This window comes from Rhizoctonia solani, chromosome 7 (genome assembly GCF_016906535.1).
Source record: "Rhizoctonia solani chromosome 7, complete sequence".
NCBI classification, from domain to species: domain Eukaryota; kingdom Fungi; phylum Basidiomycota; class Agaricomycetes; order Cantharellales; family Ceratobasidiaceae; genus Rhizoctonia; species Rhizoctonia solani.
Window position 1 is genome coordinate 1,571,836 of NC_057376.1, and position 16,950 is coordinate 1,588,785.

Consider the following 16,950-nt stretch of genomic DNA (forward strand, 5'->3'; position numbering starts at 1 on the left):
GAGACTTATGGTCAACATGGCTGGACTTAGTGATATTCTCTAAGTCCAGGTCACATGACCTTCCCCCCTCCAGTCCTTTATCAAATACTATACTAAACTACTACGGATTTGAGGTGGGGGGGGGATGACATAATCTCTTCTATAATAATATATTATTCAGACCTTGCCTGCGGGCTCCCTTAACATTGGCCCGCAGCTAGGGGGGCGGGGGGAGTGCAATGTCCCCCAGCAACTTATATTATTAATATATCACTGACAAGTTCTTAGTTATTCCCATATACATTTTGTATATAGTAATTCTTTCTTACTCCTGTACTTACACAACTCTTAACAGGTTTTCCCAAATCACACAGCCATGATGCCATCCTAGTTGTAATAGACTCCTTCTCCAAGTTTGGGCATTTTATCCCTACTTCTTAGAAGGTCACATCAAAGGGATTAGCAGACCTATTTGTCATGCATGTATGGAAACTTCACGGGTTACCAGTGAAAACAGTATTGGACAGGGGAACTATGTTCACAGGGAAATTTCTCAGGGCCCTTTACAAACAACTAGGCATCAAACCAGCCTTCTCTTCAGCCTATCACCCAGAATCAGATGGACAGACAGAACAAGTCAACCAGTTCATTGAGTTCTACCTGAGGTCATACATCACTGTGGACCACTCAGATTGGGCAACATGGCTCCCCCTAGCAGAATTTGCCTACAACAATGCAAAGCACCCTGCCACCAGGAAAACCCCATTTGAATTGGTGTCCTAGATGTCTGTAAGGACATTGAGGAGGTGGGCGCTTGCAGCCAAGAGTATCTAAGTAAAAGCTTGTTGTAGACACATGTATACCAAGGGAATTTACTCCTATTTTCTTGGATTTAAACAAAGTTGAACAGACAACATTTTTAATCACATGACTCCAGCACTTATATCATATGCTAAGCGCCAAGCCATGTCCCCACCTGCGCTTATTCAGCACACATAGCCACCTCCACCTATGATGTCATCATGACATGTCAGTGACACGTATGCATGAGTAAGGCCAACTGTGGAGCAGGGTTCTTATTGGATTAGGTATTGGACATTATGTATTTGCAATTAGCTTACTTGTAGAATATATGAGGCCAAACCAACCATGGTAAAACCCAGGTTGATTACCTCTTGTTGCATCACTCATTGTACACAGGGCCTTACAGCCTGGGTTCACTAAATTACTAAGTAGATACATTGCCTTAGGCATTGTCACTGCTGTACATACATAGCTTGCCAACACCTTACAGTGTCTGGTCATTGTAGTTAGTAGTTTCAATGTTGTAGGATAGTCACTTGCTGCCTTAAGCAGTACTTACTGTATTCTCACACAGCCACAAGCACCTGCATCCTTGACGTCCTTACAGACACCTAGGACAAAGCTGCTTAAGGCAGTGTGCAAGCTACCTATGATAACAATCAGCTATACTACAATGACAAGACTGCTTAAGGCGGTGACAAGCTATCTATGTATGGTGAGTGTTACACCCTCATGAATTACACCATTGGAACCGGACGATTTTTCTGATATTTTCACTATTTTTACGACCCTGATATCTTATGTTTTTCAATCACGTGATCTTGGCGCTTATTATACCAAGATGCTGCGCCAAGATGCTGTGCCAAGGGCGCTTAGGAGAAATCCACGCTTCTGCACAGCCTGCAGCACACTTCTCATTTCATACAGACACTTCTTTCTTCCATGCACAGACCATGTATATACCTTTACTTTTGTCTATATAAACAGCAGGAAAATTGCTTGGGAGCCCCAAGCCAATTTTACCTCATCTTGCATTCACTGAGGAGGTTTTTCAGAAGCCAGCTAAGTAGCTGGCTGCCAGTAGATCTAGACACTCACCCCCTTATCTTTACCTACCACACCTCCAGGCCTCTGGCCCCTTTGCATCAGTAGTTGGATAATTGCCGCCATAAGCAGTTCAGTAGTTAGTAGTATAGCCCAGATAGTTAGTTAGATAAACACTGTTTGTAGTAGTACAGCCACAAGCACCCAACTCACTAGCAAGTACCCAACCTTACAGTTGGTGTACAACAGTGAGGAAGCCACTTAAGGCAGTAACTAAGTATCTAAGTAGCTGAGTATTTACTGGCCCTAGTGGCCTTGTACAATGGGGAATGCAACAAGAGGTAATCAACCTGGGTGTTACCATTGTTGGTTGGCCTCCTTATATATTACAACAGGGAGCTCATTACAAATACATCATATGCAATACTGTATCCAATAGGAACCCTGCTCTGCAGTTGCCTTACTCATGCATACGTGTCACTGATGTGTCATGATGATGTCATAGGTGGAGGTGGCTATGTGTGCTGATTAAGCACAGATTGGGACATGGCTTGGCGTTTAGTGTATGATATAAGCGCTGTAGTCACGTGATTAAGAAACAAGTCTGTTTGTCTTTGTTTAAATTTGAGAAAATGGGAATAAATTCCCTGGTATCAAGTGTGTCTACAACAATTGGTCTATGGGAGAACCCCAATCATGAGACCCTCAGAAGTCCCAGCAAATGTCCCTGAAGCCAACCAGGTAGCCAATACCCTAGCCCAGGAATGGAAGGAAGCAGAAGCCTTACTGTCCTAGACATCTGTAAGGGGCATTGAGGCAGTGGGTGCTTGTGGCCATATGTAACTAAGTGTAAAACTGCGTAAGGCAGTGGCCATGCTACCTACAACAACTAACTAGCTAAGTACAGTGACCAAGGCTGTAAGGGCAATGGCAAGCTATGTAACTACAACAAGTAAGTTGCTTTAAGGCAATGAGTGCAGGTAGGACTTAGTAATTACTGGCCTTAAGGGCCTTGTACAGTTTGGGGATGCAACAGGAGGTAATCAACCTGGGTGTTACCATAGTTGGTTGGCCTCCTTAAATATTACAGAGTAATGCTATTTACAAATACACATATGTGAGAAAAGAAGTACTAAATATGAAATGAGAACCCCGCTCTGTAGTTGGCCTTACTCATGCATATGTGTCACTGACATGTCATAATGATGTCATCAGGTGGAGGTGGCTATGTGTGCTGAGTAAGCGCAGAAGGGGACGTGGCTTGGCGCTTAGCGTATGATATAAGTGCTGAAGTCACGTGATCAAAAATCTAGTCTGTTTGCCTTTGTTCAAATTTGAGAAAATAGGAATAAATTCCCTGGTATTGAGTGTGTCTACAACACTTACTCAGACTCTCCAAGGAAAAAATGGCAGGAAACAAGGGTGCAATCCCCAAATACTCAATTGGCAACAAGGTCTGGCTGGATGGAAAAAACATCCAACTCCAATCCAACTCAAACAAACTGGACCCTAAATGCCTGGGACCATTCAAAATCCAGGAAAAGATCTCTTTGCATGCCTACTGCCTCAAACTTCCAGAGACAATGAAAATCCACAATGCATTCTATGTAGGACTTTTATCTAAATCTCACAAGTCACCTAGTCAACCCTTCCTGGAGAGACCTCCTCCTGAAACAATAGAAGGAGAAGAAGAATACAAGGTAAAACAAATCATAAACTCCAAAATGCAATGGGAAAATGGTTTTACCTCATCAAGTGGAAAGGATATGGACTGGAAGACAACTCCTGGGAACCAGAAGAGCTTCTAGAACATGCACAGGAAGAGATCAAATGCTTTAACCAAGCACAACTGAAAATGGCCTGTGACTCTGCCAAGAGCCTTTGTGGGGGGGGGCAATGTTACACCCTCTTAACATAGACCATTAGAATCACACAATTTCTCTCTTATTTTAGTATTTTTTACAGACTCTATATCTTTAATTTTTCAATCATGTGATCTTGGTGCTTACTATGCCAAGGGCACTTATTGCAAATCCATGCTTCTGTGCAGCCTGCAGCATGCTTCTCCTTTCACATGGACTCTTCCTTTCTCACATGCACAGACTGCTTGTAGATAGTTCTCCTTTTTATATATACAGCAGGAAGATTGCTTGGAGACCCCAAGTCAATTTTACCTTGTCTATCATCCAAGACAGGTATCCAGTAGTAAGTCAGTAGTTTGGACCTTATGTCCTTCACTTGCCAGTAGACACTTGGGCCATACAGCCCTTCACTGCCAGAAGCACCCCTTGTCAGAGCCGACAACTACCAAAGAGGTAAAACCTAACAAGCTATTGCCTAATATAGGACTTATCAGCTAGTAGGGCCTAACAGAGCTCAAGGGCAATGCCAGGAAGGGGTAGGACAAGACCTAATGTCATAAACAGAGGAAAATAGAACTAGCCGGAATTGAACCAGCTTGACCACTAAGCCATAGAGCCCTATTATTCCTCTGCTGACAACCCATGATTACACCTGCTACCCCCCAAATTTGGGCTTGGGCCAGCATGCAACCACTTGTACTGGTCATGTGACTGTGTCCAGGACACCTAATATAGTTAAGTGCACTATGCTATAAAGATAGCAGGGCTAAAGACCTTTGACAGGGACTGGTATGCTCTCAGGCAATACTCTTAATTGTATGTCTTAGGGTAGGTAGTGGTGGAAGGGGATAAGAGGTTGAGTTCTGAGGCTTAAGGCTCTCAGAACCCTCCTTATATTCACAGAGAAGGGGAAGAGTAATTACATGTACAAACATCATAACAAAGATAAGGTCACATGACCAGAGATAAGAAAACAAGATCACATGACTAAAGGTCATGTGATGAGATTACATAATAAGCGCTCAGCGCCTAAATAGCATAAAGATGCATATATCCATAAATCTTCATGAAAATAGCGCATATATCACTATTTCTTCGACTTAGTGGATTTTAAGGTGGTCACGCCTCTAGGGCATGACACTTCCCCCCCGTTAAGGTCCAGCTGCCTCTGGATATTCACAGTGAAACTTAGCCAATTTTTCAGGGGCATTGGCTAAGTGGGCCTTGGGCTCCCATGTGTTATCCTCTGGTCCATACCCTTTCCATTTAACCAAGTATTTGACTTGTCGACCCACTTTCTTGGAGTCTAGGATCCTTTCAACAGTATATTCCTCTTCTCCATCAGCTGTGACAACTGGGGGGAGTGGGACTGGATCACGGTCATACTCGTCTACTGGCTTTTTGTGTAATAGGGCAATGTTGAAGACAGGATGGACTTTCATGGATTTAGGGAGATCCAGTTTATAAGAGTTCCTGCCAATTTTCTCCAAGACCTTGTAGGGCCCCAATTGCTTATGTTCTAGCTTATGGAAGGCCTTGAAGTTTTGATGTTGGCACTACTCAAATAAACTTTATCACCAACTTCCAGCTTGGTTGCTTCCCTTCTGTTTAAATCATAGTATTGCGCATTTTGTCTTGCAGCAATTTCTAAAGCAGCTTTTGCTTCAGTTTGGATTTCTTTCAGGAAGTCTGCTAGGTTGTCGGCTTGGGGGACATGGCTTTCCTTGGTATTTCCAACTGTGAAGTCTGGATTATAACCATAGCACATGTAGAAGGGAGAGTGTTTGGAGCCTGAGTGTTTCCCATTATTGTATGCAAATTCTGCAAGTGGTAGTGATGCAACCCAGTCTGTTTGTCTATAGTTGATGTAGTGGCGTAGGTAAATTTCCACAAACTGGTTTAAGCGTTCACTTTGTCCATCAACTTGTGGTCTGTATGCAGTGGAGAAATGTGGTTCTATCCCCAACCACTTGTAGACTTGTCTCAGGAATTTTGCATTAAATTGGGGGCCTCGGTCCGAAATGGTTTTCCTGGGTAACCCATGTAACTTCCACACAAAGGATACAAAGAGGTTTGCAACATCAACAGCAGTAGCATCAGAGTGCGTTGGTATAAAATGAACCATTTTGGATAATTGGTCCACTACTGTTAATATTGCATCATATCCTTCTGAGGTGGGGAGTCCTACAATCAAGTCATACGTTATTTCCTCCCAGGGCTTATTGGGTAAATCTATGTTTTGAAGGAGACCTTCAGGAGCCCGGTTGGAGTGTTTTCTACGTATGCATGAATCGCATGCTTGGACATATTTTGTTACAGATTGTTTCATCCCTGACCAGTAGTAATCCCTTGAAAGGAGGTCTAGGGTTCTGAACTGTCCTGGGTGCCCAGTAGAAGGGTTATCATGCCTGCTTTCTAAGATGGCTTTCCTGATTTCTGGCTCATTAGGGACATAAATCCGGTCATGATAGTAGAGTAAGCCATTATCAAGTTTCCATCCTTTAACGGGTATGTCCTCTTCCAAGGATTTAAGGATTTTGTATACAGCTTTATCATCATGCAGAGCGTCCCTTATTAGATCATTAAGGTCACTATCTGTTTGAATAGCTGCAATAAAAAGCTCTGGGCTTATGAGCACAGGGGTTTCACCCCCCTCTTTAACCGCAGACTTGTGGTCTTCACGTCGAGAGAGAATATCTGCTTTTCTATTCTGTGCGCCCGGCCTATACACAATCCTATAGTTGTAATCTGCCAAAAATCCCATCCACCTTAACTGCCTTTGGTTCAGATCCCTTTTTGTCTGGAAGTACTCCAGATTTTTATGGTCTGTCAGTATTTTGACAGGGATTACTGTTCCTTCCAGCAGGTGACGCCATTCCTTTAAAGCCCTTACTACTGCTAGTAACTCTTTATCAAAGATATCATAGTTTCTTTCAGCAGGTGCTAGGGATTTTGATAGGAATGCAACCGGGTGTAATTTATCATCACTGCCCTTTTGATTAAGGACAGCGCCCGTTGCAAAATCAGAGGCGTCACACTCAAGGAAAAACTCCTTGTATGGATTGGGTTGGATTAAGACAGGGGATTCAATTAGAGCCTGTTTAAGAGCTTTAAAAGACACTTCTTGGCGTTCACCCCATTCCCAAGGTATATTCTTTTGGAGTAGTTGGTATAAGGGTTGTGCCAATTTTGAGAAGTTATGTATGAAGCGCCTATAGAACTTTATAAAGCCCAAAAACTCTTGAACCCCTTTGACAGAGCGCGGTGTTGCCCAATCAACCGCTTGAGTGATTTTCTTGGGATCTGCTTTCACTCCTTCACCATTGGCAATGACACCAAGGTAATCTACTTCAGATGCATAGAAATTACACTTCTCCAGGTTACAGTAGCATGCATTGTCTTGCAGCCTTTTCAGTACCTCTTGGAGATGTTTTGTGTGTAATTCCCTGCTTTCTGAGAATATTAGGATGTTGTCTAGATATACTACTACATAGACGTCCAATATGTCCCTAAATATCTCATTCATGAAGTGCTGAAATGCAGCAGGAGCGTTGCATAACCCAAAGGGCATGACTAGGTATTCAAACAGGCCATATTTGGTTTTAAACGCAGTCTTCCATTCATCACCTTCCTTTATCCGGACCAAGTTATATCCAGATTTCAGGTCAATGGTGGAAAAGTATTTTGCGCCCTTAGTTTCTCAATGAGAGACTGTATTAGAGGTAGAGGGTACGCATTCTTGACTGTATTTGCATTTAGGGATCTATAATCCACAACCATACGCCTTTTCCCATTTTTCTTGTTGACAAAGTGAACTGGGGAACCATATTTGGACTTGGATGGGCAAATCAATCCTTTGTCCAATTGTTCTTTAAGGAGTTTTCTAAGTTCCTCATCATCAGATGCCTTCAAGGGGTATACCATAGCCTTAACAGGTTTATCAGGATCGATTAAATCAATCCCTAAATCAAAAGGACGGTGCGGAGGCAGTTCCGTCACCTTCATGTCCTCAGAAAATACCTCCGCAAAATTGCGCAGTTCTACTGGGATACTTTCAAGTGGAGAATCCACAGTACCTCCAGTTTCCCTAGGGATGCCTTCAAGAGGTTCAATTACCTCAACACCTCCTAAGTCTTCTGGTATGCCTTCAAGGTGGTTAGAAGTCCCACCAACATTTCCCAGGATAGAATTAGAAACAGAAAGACAAGTATTGTTACAATATTGAGAATTAAAAGTAATATGCTTATTAGGCCAGTCTATAGTAGGGTTGTGTAACTTGAGCCAGGACATTCCAAGGACTATGCTATGTTTACCTATATCAGCTACGTTACATTTCAGAACCTCTTTATGACTACCTAATTCTAAAGTAAATATACATTCTGAATCTACCAAACCAGAACTAATGTCTCTTCCATCAATCACTTTAAGGCGACGTGGTACAGACTTTTTTGTAGTAGGTATACCATATTGTTTGATCAAGTCCTTGTGTATAAGCAAGATGATGCACCTGAATCAATCATAGCCCATCCAAAGAAGGGCTTCATTTTCTTGGTAACCTTAGGGTTGGGAACTTGTTGAACGCAAGATGCTTGAAAATATATATTTAAAGGAGATATATTATTTACAGAAAAGATTTCCAAGCTATCTAAATGTCCATTATTTCCCTCTGATACACTGTTCCCATTAGTGTTCAGAGGTCCCCATTTTCCAACTCATCCTCAGAGATATGGGCCTCATGGCCAGAGTAGGATTTTGAGGGGCATTGATTGGCATAGTGTCCCCTACCTCCACATGTTGCGCATATAATAGGTTTTTTGCCTTTTGAGGAGGCAGAGTCTAAGTCCATAGGGGAAGGACCAGAGTTGCGCGCAGAGGAGGAGGAAGAAGCCTTGGGAGCAGGAGTGGAGGTGGCAGTGACTGGGTGGTTATCCTTTTTAAGAGATTTAAAGGTAACATCCATGGTGGTGCCATCATTCCATTTGACAATTGGAACTGCTATTCCCTTGGCATTTTGGCCAACCTTTTGTAGAACCCCCTTCTTAGCCTTTCCATCCACAATCGCATACACTTGTTCCCCAACAGACAGTTTATCCCTGGGCGCTCCCTGGGCTGCTGCTGACGTAGAAGTGCTGGATTTGCTTCCAGATTGGTTTGAAGAGGAAGAGGGACGCTTGTGCTGGGCCGCAAACTGCTCTAGGCGTTGATCCACCTTAAGGGCCTTCTCTGCAAGAGTTGCAAGAGTTACAGAGGCATCTGCATGGTCATAATCTTGAACCATGAGAGTTTCCTTAATTTTGTGGGATAAGCCATCATAGAACATATCCCTGAGAGAGGGGTCGTTGTAGCCAAGACCTTGAGAATAGGTCTGGAAGTCCTTGTAATAATCTTGGACTCCCTTGGTTTGTTTGAGGGTGCGCAACTTGGCGCGGAAGTTCTCTGTCCTATTTTGGACATTCCAGCGTGCATTGAATTGCAGCCAGAAGGCATCCAGATTGTGGAGCCAAGAAACAGGGTTCCCTTTAACAACGTCCTCTTCCAGGTAGGGCTCAAGCCACTCATGGGCCTTGCCATCCAGGCAGGAGATAATGAAGGCGATTTGCTCATCCACCGTTGAGCCAGGATATGAGATCCTGAGATAATGAGAAACAGCAACTCTGAAAGAGATTGCCTTATTTTTGTCTGACCCATCAAATTTGTCTGGCGTCGCAAGTTTAGGAGCCTTGGTAGCCAAGGCAAGGGAGGAACCAGAAGCAGCAGCGGTGCCAATTTTGGCAATATCAGCCCCTAGTTTAACAATGAGGGCGTCAAGGTTGGTGATGCTACTATCATGGTTGTTGAGGGTAGCCTGAGTGGTGCCAATGTCTGTATGGTGGGCAGCCGCTTGTCCTATGACCAAGGATAGATTTTGGTTCATAGCCAGGAGGAGGTTTTTGATCTCCTGGGCCCACGCAGGTATCTCCTGGATATTGGTGGGGACTGACAGCGCATTGGGGTTGGCATGCACATAGGTGGAAGGTTGGGTAGACATGGTGGAGAAGGAGGGATATGATAGATACTAAGTAGCGTCCTTGCTAAATAAGGCAACTTCACTACTAGTTTAGGAATAAGGGGAGGCTAGATGATTGGCCCCACTAAGCTCACAGTTTATTCTTTACGCTAATCACTGTCTCAATACCTAGCGTTGAATGCTCCTTACAACTGATCAACAAGCCTTGGATGGGCGTGATACAGTAGCAGGTTTTGCACAAGCGGGTCTTTGACTGTCTGTGACGCAGAAGAAGTCATGGCAGACTTTTGGGTGGACGTTCGCAATGCTAGCCGTGTAACAATAACCCCCTAGTGCAACAATCACCAGTTTTGACTATTATCTGGCTATGCTGGATCACTGGTTCTTGATGGGTCGTGCCAGTACTAACACCCTAGTTGTCCACAAGGGTTGGTGATGAAGAACTCAACCTAATGTCAGAGCCAACAACTACCAAAGAGGTAAAACCTAACAAGCTATTGCCTAATATAGGACTTATCAGCTAGTAGGGCCTAACAGAGCTCAAGGGCAATGCCAGGAAGGGGTAGGACAAGACCTAATATAGTTAAGTGCACTATGCTATAAAGATAGCAGGGCTAAAGACCTTTGACAGGGACTGGTATGCTCTCAGGCAATACTCTTAATTGTATGTCTTAGGGTAGGTAGTGGTGGAAGGGGATAAGAGGTTGAGTTCTGAGGCTTAAGGCTCTCAGAACCCTCCTTATATATTCACAGAGAAGGGGAAGAGTAATTACATGTACAAACATCATAACAAAGATAAGGTCACATGACCAGAGATAAGAAAACAAGATCACATGACTAAAGGTCATGTGATGAGATTACATAATAAGCGCTCAGCGCCTAAATAGCATAAAGATGCATATATCCATAAATCTTCATGAAAATAGCGCATATATTCACTATTTCTTCGACTTAGTGGATTTTAAGGTGGTCACGCCTCTAGGGCATGACACCCCTGCCACCAGCCTTAGGCCTTCAACCAGCATAGATAGTCCCCAGTAGACCACCTTAAGCGGTATTTAGCTAGCCTTAGATAGCCTGATTTGTCATAGTACAGCCACAAGTGCCTGCCCACTAGCATGTACCCAACCTTACAGTTGGTGTACAACACAAAAACCCTGCTCCACATCATGCCCAAACATGGCTGTTGATTGGTTGAAAGGACTGTCCAATGTTAGGTTGGCTGAGACAAAGGTTTAGCATTTGAGTAGAAGAGTGCTCATAAGTCCTGATATAGGCACCTTCCCCCCACACTGCTTCTATTATTACCTCTTGCACCCCAACCCACTCCTCCTCCTGGGCATCCTCTCATGCTGGCTGGTCCTACCCCTCACATCCAATGGCACCCTGCTCCCAGCCACCCTCTTGTGCCTGCTCCCCAGTTGATCTGCAACAGCTGGAATCCTCATTTCCAGCAGCCCCCTCTGTCAAACTTGACCTTGGCAAAATCTCACTTGAAAGTGTTGTAACCTCACTGTAAGGTAGGTTACTTGCTAGTGGCAGGTGCTTGTGACCATACTACTACACTGAATATGACTAAGCTAGGCTAACTACTGAGGAAATTGCTTAAGGCAATGCTGGAAGGTGTATCTATGTTGGTGAAGGGCCTAAGGCCAGTGAGCTGCTATACTACTGTAACTACTGACTGAGTAAAAGGACTTAAGGTCCTAATTGTTAACTACTGAATTGCTGAGTACCTGTCTGGGATTGTTACACCCTTACAAACCATACCACCATATTTGCCTCTTTTTTCTATTATTTTTACTATTTTTTACAGACCTAATATCTCTGCCTTTCAAAACATGTGATCTTGGTGCTTCCTATTGTTGAGATGCCATGCCAAGACCTGCTATTGTAGACACACTTGATACCAGGGAATGTATTCCCATTTTCTCAAATTTAAACAAAGACAAACAGACAAAATTTTCAATCACATGACTTTGGTGCTTATATCAGACACTAAGTGCCTTGCCATGTCCCCCTCCTCACTAACTAAGCAATGTAGCCACCTCCACCTTAATGACATCATTATGACATGTAGGTGACACATATGCATGAGTAAGGCTGCAGCAGGAGCAGAGTTCTTATTGGTTATAGTTTTGCATATTGTACATTTGTAATTAGTAGATCCATAGAATATATAAGGAGGCCAACCAACCATGGTAACACCCAGGTCAATTACCTCTTGTTGCATCACACCATTGTACACAGGGCCTTACAGCCCAGGTTTCCACTAAGTCACTCAGTTACATATTTAGTCACTGCCTTAAGTGGCTCTCTCACTGTACTTAGGCAGCTTGCCATTAAACAAAATGAATGCACAGAATGCACCTGCTCCTCCATTGGCTATTTGGGCAACCTCTGGTCTGCAGCAGAACCCCCAAAATCCCTTGGAAAGTTGAACTACTAATGCTGCAATGGCAGTGGGGCTTGTTCAATTGACTTTGTGTGTTGAAGGAATCAATGAACACATTTGTTTCCACCAACTCCACATAGGCAACATTCAAATCAATGGTGCAATAAGATTGGGAACTTGTAATAATAGTAGTTAATTATTAGAACATACTCATTAGTAGTATACATTGGCAGCTCCTTTGTCTTATGATAAACACTCACCTGGTCTCAAGCCCTCTGCTCTCAATCCTGGGGCTACTGGCAGTGCAAGCCATTCTTGCTGAGACCAATCACTTTGTTTGCATAATTGGTGCTGGTGCCATGCTGAATATTTTAGCATCTTAAACCCCTCAGGGGTCTATGTGCACTCCATTTTGCAATGATATTTGCAAAGTTTAGCATAATTGGCAGGCTAATTGTGACAACCTCCTAACATATACCACTGGAATTGCCTCTTTTTTCTAATATTTTTAGTATTTTTTCCAATCACATGACCTTGGCACTTACTATGCCAAGATGCCATGCCAGGGGCGCTTAGGAGAAATCCACGCTTATGCGCAGCCTGCAGCATGCCTCTTATTTTACTTGTACACTTCTTTTCTGTTGTACACCACTGTAAGGTGGGTACTTGCTAGTGAGGCAGGCGCTTGTGGCCGTACTACTACTACACTGCTTATGTAATCTAACTATCTAAGCCTTATACTACTGTCACGTAAGGCAACCTACTGCTAACTACTGTTGACAAAGGGGCCTTAGGCCTGGGAGGTGTGGTGAGCACTAGTAAAGGGGTTAACTTCTGAAGTACTGGGGGGCCAGCTACTTAGCTGGCTGGGGTGCCTCCTCAATGGATATGAGACAAGGTAAAATTGACTTGGGGTCTCCAAGTGATTTTCCTGCTGTATATATAGACATAAGGGCGCTATTTACATGGTCTGTGTGTGTGAGAAAAGAAGTGTACAAAATGAAAAAGAAGAATGCTGCAGGCTGCGCAGAAGTGTGGATGTTTCCTAAGCGCCCTTGGCACAGCATCTTGGCATAATAAGCGCCAAGGTCACATGATCAAAAAACACAAGATATTGAGTCCGTAAAAATACTAACAATAATAGAAAAATTGTCCAATTCCAATGATATAGTTCTCAAGGGTGTAACATTTTCTCACACACACATGGACCACTTGTAGATAGTCTCTATTGTTATATAAACAGCAGGAAAATTGCTTGGAGACCCCAAGTTGATTTTACCTTGTCTACCATCCAAGACAGGTTTCAGAAGTACCAGCTAAGTAGCTGGTTATCAGTAGTCACCCCATTACCTCTATATATTAACTCACCACACCTCCCAGGCCTCAGGCCCCTTCATCACCAGTAGATAGTAGTAGGTTGCCTTAAGCAACATTAGTATAGCCTTTAGAGTAGATTACATAAGCAGTGTCTGTAGTACAGCCACAAGTGCCTGCCCTATTAGCAAGTACCCACCTTACAGTGTTGTACAACACTAATGAAGAGGGTTGATAAGAGGTAGACTGGGAGCAATAAGTTCATACCATTTGTCCTGGACATGGTCACATGACCAGTACAAGTGGTTGCATGCTGGCTGTCATAAACAGAGGAAAATAGAACTAGCCGGAATTGAACCAGCTTGACCACTAAGCCATAGAGCCCTATTATTCCTCTGCTGACAACCCATGATTACACCTGCTACCCCCCAAATTTGGGCTTGGGCCAGCATGCAACCACTTGTACTGGTCATGTGACCGTGTCCAGGACACTGCCCCCCTTTTTTGGGTGGGCGGCGCCCCTGTGAAAAGTTTTTCCCATGGTGGGAATAGAACTGGTGTCCTTCCAAGTTCTACCAAGTGTCATAAACAGAGGAAAATAGAACTAGCTGGAATTGAACCAGCTTGACCACTAAGCCATAGAGCCCTATTATTCCTCTGCTGACAACCCATGATTACACCTGCTACCCCCCAAATTTGGGCTTGGGCCAGCATGCAACCACTTGTACTGGTCATGTGACCATGTCCAGGACACTGGCCCAAGCCCAAATTTGGGGGGTAGCAGGTGTAATCATGGGTTGTCAGCAGAGGAATTATAGGGCTCTATGGCTTAGTGGTCAAGCTGGTTCAATTCCAGCTAGTTCTATTTTCCTCTGTTTATGACACCATTTCTCAGGTCAGAGGTATTTATGAACTGGCCACATAACAAGTGTCTTAAGGTCTGGTGGCAGCAGCTGGCAAGCTTAGGGGGGTATGATATTTTATTCCATTTACACAGTCCACTATATTACATTTGTTAAGAGTTGTGTAAGTACAGGAGTAAGAAAGAATTACTATATACAAGATGTATATGGGAGTAACTGAGAACTAGTATTAAGAATCAGAATATATGCACAGAATATATGCACAATATAGGCTAGGTTATCAGGAATAACAACTCCTAACAAATAGTCTAGCAACTATGAAGTGCAGGTGGTTGGTTATGTATAGTACCTTAAGTAAGAGGGTTACCTGACTAATGTACAGGATTTATAGGGTTTGCCTAATAAGTATAGGACCTATAGATGCTTAAGTAAGACTTAAGACTTATGGGGTTTACCTAAAATATATCTAGGATTTATGAGATATTGTAGGTAAAGCTATCTACAATATAGGGGGTATGGTGGATTGAAACACTATCACTCAATCACAACAATCCTTACAGTATTGTTGCACTATACTCAATGTTGAACTCAACAACTGTGACAGTCAAGGGGCACAGGGTTGCAGTAAGTACACTAATAGGTTACCCTGTGTCTGTTGGGACTGGCCTATGGTCTTAGTGCGCCAAATAACCTCCTATGCTATTTACAGTGAGTCAATCACTAAAGTAAATGCACAGATAAGCTGTTAAAGGCTTGTGTGTATATGTCAATATATAAGAGTAAAAGTAGGATGCATTAGAAGCGTCTTCACAGGGTCCTTTTATACCCTGAGAAGGCGCACAAACAAGTATATACATGATTGATACCAAGAGGGGGTACAGGAGGTACATGTGGCAACTGAAACACTTGAGGGAGCCAATACTTTGGTACATAGTAAACAAACAACAGATCCTAATATTTGCCCCCAGGCAATGTTTGCCCCAAGGCAGTATTTACCTGTGTGGGTCCTTAGATGTCCCAAGGCTAAGTGTTTCATCCTTGGAGTAAACAGTCCCAAAGGTAAGATACCGCTGCATTGGGTACTTACAGTAAATGGGGCATAACTCTGCCAAATGTTGTCCGTTTTGGGAGTTTGACCCAGCGTTCTGGAGCGTACAAACAGACGCACCTAAGCGCAAGCGATTCGGCAGTGTGGAATGCCCGGGTGATGGAGAAAAGGCGCATTTAGTGCGTCGGCGCTTAAGGGCTGATTAAGCGCCGGAGCACTTGCCTATGCAACAGGGGGGACCCTGAATATTTCTGTGTGTAGCCACAAGATAGAATCTTGAATAATAAAAACTACAAACAAGAGAAATATTACTTGTTACTGTTTATCTACTCAGCTGAATTTATATATATTTAAATGAGTGAGAAAACAGCATATATGCAAAAGGCATTGCATATTGAGGGTATTCCTGAGGTTTATAGGTTTTGTGGAGGTCACTATTGGATAGAGGGACCTTGAAAACCTTAGTTCGCATCTTTATCTCATTTGTTTACTGTAAGATTACTAGTGTAATTAATAAAATAAGTACAGATTAATGGAGAAATGTCATATCCATAACAACATTTAAGGTCCATCCGCAAGTGTTCAAGATGTATGTAAGATGGCATGTGATGTCCAGATGTATCAAGACATGCAATTTGATACATCTGGGACACATCTGATGGTATCCAAGATGGGGCTCTCCTCCTGGTGCTAGCTCATACTAGTGTTGTGTCTGAGGCCAAGGGTGGGCAACTTACACTTGGCTTGGCTTGCAGAATAAGGTTCACAAGCTGGGATCAGGTGGGGTCAATTCAGGGCAACTGTGTGATGATTGAGGGTCTGGCTTGGTCTTTTGCTTACCTGATGTATACCATAGATAGACAGTATTGGCATGAGCAAACACTTGCCAATGAGTGTAGTTGTATGGAGTTTGTTTGAGTGCGGATATAGCTAAGGAAAGGAATAAATGCACCATTTTTTTTGCTCTGTCTCCAAGGATCAAGTTTGGGGAATGGTTGGGATTGTTGAATTAAGCACATCACAATAGTATGATAGGCTGGAAGGCAATTGGGATGAGGTGCAAAGTACCTTTGCGTTGCATTTTTGCTGAGTTTCTGCCAAGTTTCACTGAGCTCAATATGTTATGTATTTTGAATTAAAATGGTGGTAAGAACTTATAAAAATAAGAGGGGGAGTTGAGTTTATTATTTATTGGCAGAATCATCAGTATACACACCCAATACTGTACCAGTGTTATAACCCTCTTACATATACCATTGAACTCGCAGGATTTTTCTCTTATTTTTAGTATTTTTTCCGAACCTTGTATCTTATGTTTTTTGATCACGTGACCTCGGCGCTTATCATGCCGAGATGCCGCGCCAAGATGCCGTGCCAAGGGCGCTTAGGAGAAATCCACGCTTCAGCGCAGCCCGCAGCACGCTTCTCTTTTCACACGGACTCTTCTTTTCTCACGAGCACAGACCATGTAGATAGCGTGCTCTTGTCTATATATACAGCAGGGAAATCGCTTGGAAACCCCAAGTCGATTTTACCTTGCCTCTTACTCATTAGAGAAGGTACCCAGCCAGCTAAGTAGCCGGCCCCTAGATAGTTCTCAGACGCTCACCATCCACTTAACCTACCACACCTCC

General features: G+C 43.3%; 5 protein-coding genes across 5 annotated transcripts; 3 read left to right on the forward strand and 2 right to left on the reverse strand.

Annotated features, from left to right (window-relative positions):
• Positions 1–456: 456 nt before the first annotated feature.
• Positions 457–762, forward strand: RhiXN_06679 (Retrotransposable element Tf2 protein; the record flags this gene model as incomplete). The annotated part of the gene is made up of 1 exon (XM_043326495.1): positions 457–762. The coding sequence occupies one exon, from the start codon at positions 457–459 to the stop codon at positions 760–762; it is 306 nt and encodes a 101-aa protein (XP_043181927.1).
• A 2,471-nt stretch (positions 763–3,233) lies between these two features.
• On the forward strand, positions 3,234–3,635 carry RhiXN_06680 (Retrotransposable element Tf2 protein; the record flags this gene model as incomplete). Its single annotated transcript, XM_043326496.1, has 1 exon — positions 3,234–3,635. The coding sequence occupies one exon, from the start codon at positions 3,234–3,236 to the stop codon at positions 3,633–3,635; it is 402 nt and encodes a 133-aa protein (XP_043181928.1).
• A 1,205-nt stretch (positions 3,636–4,840) lies between these two features.
• Positions 4,841–7,979, reverse strand: RhiXN_06681 (Transposon Tf2-7 polyprotein; the record flags this gene model as incomplete). The annotated part of the gene is made up of 3 exons (XM_043326497.1): positions 4,841–5,224; positions 5,272–7,380; positions 7,434–7,979. The coding sequence occupies 3 exons, from the start codon at positions 7,977–7,979 to the stop codon at positions 4,841–4,843; spliced, it is 3,039 nt and encodes a 1,012-aa protein (XP_043181929.1).
• A 400-nt stretch (positions 7,980–8,379) lies between these two features.
• Positions 8,380–9,717, reverse strand: RhiXN_06682 (Transposon Tf2-1 polyprotein; the record flags this gene model as incomplete). The annotated part of the gene is made up of 1 exon (XM_043326498.1): positions 8,380–9,717. The coding sequence occupies one exon, from the start codon at positions 9,715–9,717 to the stop codon at positions 8,380–8,382; it is 1,338 nt and encodes a 445-aa protein (XP_043181930.1).
• Positions 9,718–10,875: 1,158 nt separating this feature from the next.
• On the forward strand, positions 10,876–11,204 carry RhiXN_06683 (uncharacterized protein; the record flags this gene model as incomplete). Its single annotated transcript, XM_043326499.1, has 2 exons — positions 10,876–10,913; positions 10,973–11,204. The coding sequence occupies 2 exons, from the start codon at positions 10,876–10,878 to the stop codon at positions 11,202–11,204; spliced, it is 270 nt and encodes an 89-aa protein (XP_043181931.1).
• Between the last annotated feature and the right edge of the window lie 5,746 nt (positions 11,205–16,950).